The following is a 6,000-nucleotide window of genomic DNA, read 5'->3' as shown; positions in this document are numbered from 1 at the left end:
GGAAGGGCGGCTTCGGGGGGTTCAACTACCCCCCCCCCCCCAAACTTTGCAGTTTTGCATGTGTATATTACACGCACGCATACGAACGCACGCACGAACATACATAAAGCATGGTTACCCCCCCCCCCCCTTTCCAAAAAAAAATTTCTGGCTACGCTGCTGCAGTGAACACCTTACAAAGTAAATTACAAACAAAACAAAAACCCGTGTACGTCACATTTTTATTGCATTTTTTGCTCTTCACTCTCCTTTCCGCTGACGACTCTCCGCGGTCTCGCATTCGCCAACCGCCCGCGCCATGTGAGTGCCGCGGCGAATGCACGCCGGCGTGTCCCTATGCAGTGCTGCTAGCGGTTGTTTTCCAGAAGGTGGCTGAACAAGAGGCCTAGGTTGAACCCCAAACAGTTCTGAACAGTCAATGTTGCCCGGTGACATGAATAGCGGTCTCAAACTGCACTTGAAATCGAAACTTGAGGCTAAACATTGTTCATATAAGCGCCAATTTTGAAAACAGGCATTTATAGGCATTTGTGAGCATTTAGGCACAAGCGCCAAAAATAGGCAGTTATAGGCACTATAAAAACACTATAAAAGCTCTTCTTAACCTCTAATTCATGCTCATATATCAAAGTGGCGCGATAGGAACGCAAGGAACAAAATAGGCATTTGCCTAAAATCCGGTCTCTACTCATCACATACTGTCCCATAGAAATGCGGCTGGGAATCGAACCCACGCTCGCGTCATCTCAACGTCATAGCCGCTAAGCCACCACGACATGCAGAAGCATGTCGCCGTCGCCTCTACGCCAACAGATAGCCGATCATAATCGTTTATATCTACGGGGAGTTGTCCACAGTAATAATAATTAACATTAATTGATACCGAGGCGAACGTTTCCGCATTCATCCTGACAGTGTTCAACGAAGTGCTACAATTCAGGCTAAGACCACTTTCTGAAAAAGTGAGACTGCTAAATAGTGTTTTCATTCTTTCTTTTCAACCAAGATTATCAGCGTGACCACATTATCAACATCTTATCAGCCTTGTCAGAAGCCGCCTGAGTAACGAAGTACTCAAACCAAGGCAGAACGAGACGAGTGAACAGACACTCATCATTTGCTGATAACTGGAAGGAAAAAAAAAAAAAACAGAGCTTTTTGAGACGTCATTATCACCGGGAAAAAAAAAATTTTTTTTGCTCGCTCTCTGCTTAGCGAAGACATCTACGGATTTTTTTTTTATTATTCCTTCTTCTTCTATATGACTCACGTGATCCGTTCACTGGGTGCTTGAGTTGACACACACGAGATCGAAAGAGGAATGCGTCTCTGCTCTTCACAAGTGCGGTAATTTGGACTAGCTGATTATTCACGATCGTCGAAAGCAGTGCGTCAAACAAGGAACGAACATACACAGACGAGACGTACAACGCTTGCGTGTTTAGTTGTTTCACTCTTTCAGACGACCTTCGCGTTTCCTTTTTTTTTTTTTTTGCCTATTCAGCCGAAGCGCTGCCATCGCTCCGCCATTTTCGTCTTCCTCGAACAAGGAGTGCCGTGCTCAGCCACACTATCGCTGTCCCATCCTTCCGAAACACCGGTCCCCACCAAATAGTTACGACGCTGCCTCATTCTACCCAATGGCTATACCCCTTGGGCTTTCATTATCGAACTTCCCTTCCAAACGCCACCCTTCAGCTTCGAATAGAAACCTCCTCTCCCGCTTGTCTCCGAGTGCAAGCATGCGCAGCTGCGACGGACGCGCACCCTTGACCAGCGCAAACGCTAAAGATTAAGAGGGAAATGCCCCCCTCCCCATCTCGTTAGACGCAGGCCAGAACCACGTGTTTTCTTTTTGCACCGCCGCGTGCTGGTAGCGTCATTCCGCGGCCGGACCCCGCACCGGCCGCCTACGCTGCCCTACTGGTCCCACTTGGATGGCCCGGCGAGAAACACCCACCCCCAACTATAGTCTAAGCTTGACGTACCCTGGACGGAAGACCGTCGGACGCCACTGCTTCTAGACGGGAACAGACATGGCCAGCTGGACCAACGTCGTGCGCGATCCAGTGCAGGTAAAGCAACCTGCATAGAGCTATATTCTTACGTAATTTAGTTAGGGTTAGTTAGCATTTGTTCATTTCGTGCTTGACAGTGGATGTGAGTATTTACGACCCAAGCAAACTTGTAGCACCAGGAGAGCAAGCGCACGTCTCGCCTGTTGTAGTTTCCGTCCCTCGCCGCGGTGGTCTAGTGGTCTGACCAGAACGTCGCGGGATCAAATCCCGGCCCCGGCGGCCGCATTTTGATGGAGGCGAAAATGCTAGAGGCCCGTGCACTTAATTTAGGTGCACGTTAACGAACCCAGGTGGTCCAAATTTCCGGAGACCTCCACTAGGGCAACCCTCATAATCACATCGGGGCTTTGGGACGTCAACGACAAAAATTATTGTTTGCATCTTAAACATACGCAGCAAGTCTGTCAGCGCAGCACAACACGTAGTCTAGTCAAGAACTTGCGTTCTTGGCTAGACTACGTGTTCTACGCAGGAAGTCTGTCAGCGCAGTCTAGTCAGAACTTGCGTTCTTGGCTAGACTACGTGTTCTACGCAGGAAGTCTGTCAGCGCAGTCTAGTCAGAACTTGCGTTCTTGGCTAGACGACGTGTTCTACGCAGGAAGTCTGTCAGCGCAGTCTAGTCAAGAACTTGCGTTCTTGGCTAGACTACGTGTTCTACGCAGGAAGTCTGTCAGCGCAGTCTAGTCAAGAACTTGCGTTCTTGGCTAGACTACGTGTTCTACGCAGGAAGTCTGTCAGCGCAGTCTAGTCAGAACTTGCGTTCTTGGCTAGACTACGTGTTCTACGCAGCAAGTCTGTCAGCGCAGCACAACACGTAGTCTAGTCAAGAACTTGCGTTCTTGGCTAGACTACGTGTTCTACGCAGGAAGTGAAATTAACCCAGCCGTTTCACTTGCTTTCACTTATTTAGCCGATCGTATTGATAACGGTTTTTCGGTATGCTCTCGCCACGCACGGAAGAGGACGGCGACGGAATACAGCCAGCTATGACGGCTGCTTGTTTTCCCAGGTACAGCCTCCAGCAATTTTAATAATATCGCGTGAGCGTCGACCGCACGCAGTATCAGCGCCTTACAACGGCGATAATCTGCGAGACCGGCAGCAGTACGCGCTGGCGCACGAAGCAGCGCTAGCGCATGCGTCGTCTGCCAGGCTGTTCCTTTCAGGATGAAACACTCCCTTTCTTTGTTAAAGGCGCCCGGAGTGCACACAATCGCAGATAGAAACGTCACGAACGTTTTGCTTTTTTTCTCATCGTTCTTGTGTATTATTTTTATTCAAATTTCCCTGCGCATCAACTTTGAGTAGTTTCTTTGACTGCAATCATAGGAAAGATCAAGAGAACATGAATCGGTGGATCACGGTTTAAGTTGTGCGCATGGTTTTGTTCACACCGCTTTTGTTATTCTTTTTTTATCTAAGGAGGCTAATACAGGCATTGTGGTAGGGCGTGCATCGTCCTGAAAGGAACAGCCTGGCAGACGACGCTTGCGCTAGCGCTGCTTCGTGCGCCTGCGCGTACTGTTGCCGGTCTCGCAGATTATCGCCGTTGTAAGGCGCTGATACTGCGTGCGGTCGATGCTCGCGCGATATTAACAATGCTGGAGGCTGTACCTACGAATTCTCAATGTTTGCGGTTGTCTCGTAGACGAGAATTGGGTAGCTTGCTTTTTCAAGTCTGGGTACAGAAACAAAAGCGTTTCCAACCACCCTAAACAACAGCGACGGCAATTGTCTTTGCAGCACTAAATGGCTAATCACTAAGCGTTGACAGCTGGGGTGGTTGGTTCTGGTGAATACTGTGAAGCATTGTACTGGCGAACAAATACATGATTGTGTGTATTTTAATGTCCTTGTCCTTGTTCGCCAGTAGAATGTTTCACACTAATGGCTAATCAGTGCTGCCCCTGCCTTTGTTATAGAAGGCGAGATACTCGCCGAAGGAAAGTAAAGAATGCTTTACGTATAGGCGGGCTTGCAATAAGAGCAGTACACTAGGTCAAGCTAACGCCGCATTGATTTACCATAGCTGAACATTTTCGTTACTTGTAGCAGCTGGGCTGGCATAAAGCGGTGTCAACTGGCTAGTGGGAAAGAGTGTCAGCCGCCTATGCGCACTTTATTCTGGGAGGCAGCCTGCGCAGTTCACTGGCGAACGTGTACGGCTGCCAAGTCGTCCCAATGACATTGGTGTCAATTCACGGAAAGCATAGCGCGCGTTTGCCGGTAACGGTACTGGTGCAGTTAGTAGTTACAAATCAACTGCTGTGTAGCTGATGAGCTTAAGTGATCGCTGTGATTTCACAAATCATTGGCAATGCTTTACGACGGGCTTCCTTCTTCTGCCAATATTGTTGGACTTACTGGGCTGTATACGTGCGCAACGTTTATTCGTGCATTTGTTCGTTGCACTATTTGATTCACATGAAGTCAAAGCAACGCATCTCAAGGCTTCTCTTAGCACGCATATATGATGCGTGTGAAGTCAATGTCAGCTATTCCACTTGATGCGATTGGACGATAGTGCTCGCTTAATTCTTCCAGAGTTGCTAGAATACCTTGGAGCAAAATAAACATAGAAATTCCCAGTTGTAGCGCACTAAACATTTCGCATAATGTCTTTCAAGTACGTTTCTGTCGGTGCTGATCCAGCAAGTAAGTTCAGTTATGCTAGACTTCAACTTGGTGGCATTAGAAGACTTTAATGCAGATTGTTGTGCGCCTGAAGTACTCAGCTTGAACAAGGTTGGGGGTGACATTCCGGTGCTTTTTCCAATTGATAGCTTGCACGTGACGTCACTGCACAGTTGCTTAACGTACTGGCACTGCGACACGGTGACCGCAATGACGTCAACGCAGCCTGTTCGGCTTTTCTCTTCTTAGCCATGTATTTGTGTATGCATGTCTGGAATAAAGGCTCAGGTTATGTGCAAGCAAGTTTCGGTGCACATGATTTCGTCGATAATGAGGTATTGACGGATTGTTTGTTTATTCATTATCATTTCAAAGACAGCGCTCTCGTGAAGACAGAGACGATCACGAAACACCGCAAACGAGGGACCACTGCTTCGATGCTTTTCGTTTTGGCCCCGCCTACGTGCCCCCAAAGGCAAGAATACGGCGAAAGCGCTACACTGACCTTCTCCCTCTTCGTCCGACTGCAGAGCAAAACACAAACAAAGGGGCCTCTAAACAACAGGAGTTGGCCCCGGGCGAAAATCTGGGCGGAAGTGCGGTGCGAGTCGTCAGGTCGCGAAAGCAACTTATTACTGCCTTTGCGACGTCAGAACTCTGCGAAACCAGAGCGCTTGCCTGAGGTCACCACTGAAGCGCCGAAGGTGGGGAGAGGAGTATATTGCAGAAAGCAGCGAAAGAGGAGGGTGAAGTGAACGAGAGTACTTTGCTTTTTTTTTTTTTCCATAGAGGCTAGGACTGGCCACCTGACCGGTTTTTCCCTCGCAAAAAAACTGTCCTCTCTCGCTTAGCAGCGGCGGCAGTGGATCCGTCACTTCCTCGATGGAGCAGTGCAATGCACCAGCGAGAGAGAGCCAAGAACGCTACATCTCGTTTGGCAGAAATGGCAACCGAGGCACTGCGCATTCCACGAGTGGTGGGACGATAGAGAACTTCGCAGGCGGTGGAGGCCCGACGCGCAGAAATTGCAATGTTTCGAGGCCGTTCTCAGCAGGCACTCGCAATTCGTTTCTTCTTTAAAAAATGAAGAAACAAAGCGAAAAAAAAAAATGAAGCCTTCTCCATTAACGCACGCGTTAATGGAAAAGGCTGCAATCACATTGTGATGTTATTTCTTTTTGGGCGGATTTATGATACACCGTTTTGTTTCCTCTTTAATTTTATGCTTGCTTGCGATTGGACCTACTGATAAGGAAATCGCAAAGGAAGGCAAATGCGTAACATTAAT

At 48.4% G+C, this 6,000-nt stretch overlaps 1 protein-coding gene across 1 annotated transcript in view; it reads left to right on the top strand.

The window, feature by feature from the left end:
- Positions 1-1,884: 1,884 nt before the first annotated feature.
- Positions 1,885-6,000, top strand: part of LOC119406880 (ABC transporter G family member 20) — a 28,750-nt gene continuing 24,634 nt past the window's right edge. Inside the window, exon 1 of the mRNA XM_037673650.2 lies at positions 1,885-2,075. Coding sequence (XP_037529578.1) covers positions 2,037-2,075 — 39 coding nt within the window. The 5' untranslated portion in view covers positions 1,885-2,036. The remainder of the gene's footprint in view (positions 2,076-6,000) is intronic.

Source organism: Rhipicephalus sanguineus, chromosome 10 (genome assembly GCF_013339695.2).
Source record: "Rhipicephalus sanguineus isolate Rsan-2018 chromosome 10, BIME_Rsan_1.4, whole genome shotgun sequence".
In the NCBI taxonomy this organism is placed as follows: Eukaryota; Metazoa; Arthropoda; class Arachnida; order Ixodida; family Ixodidae; genus Rhipicephalus; species Rhipicephalus sanguineus.
Note: the sequence above shows the minus strand (reverse complement) of the source record. Positions and strands in the feature narration are given on the sequence as shown.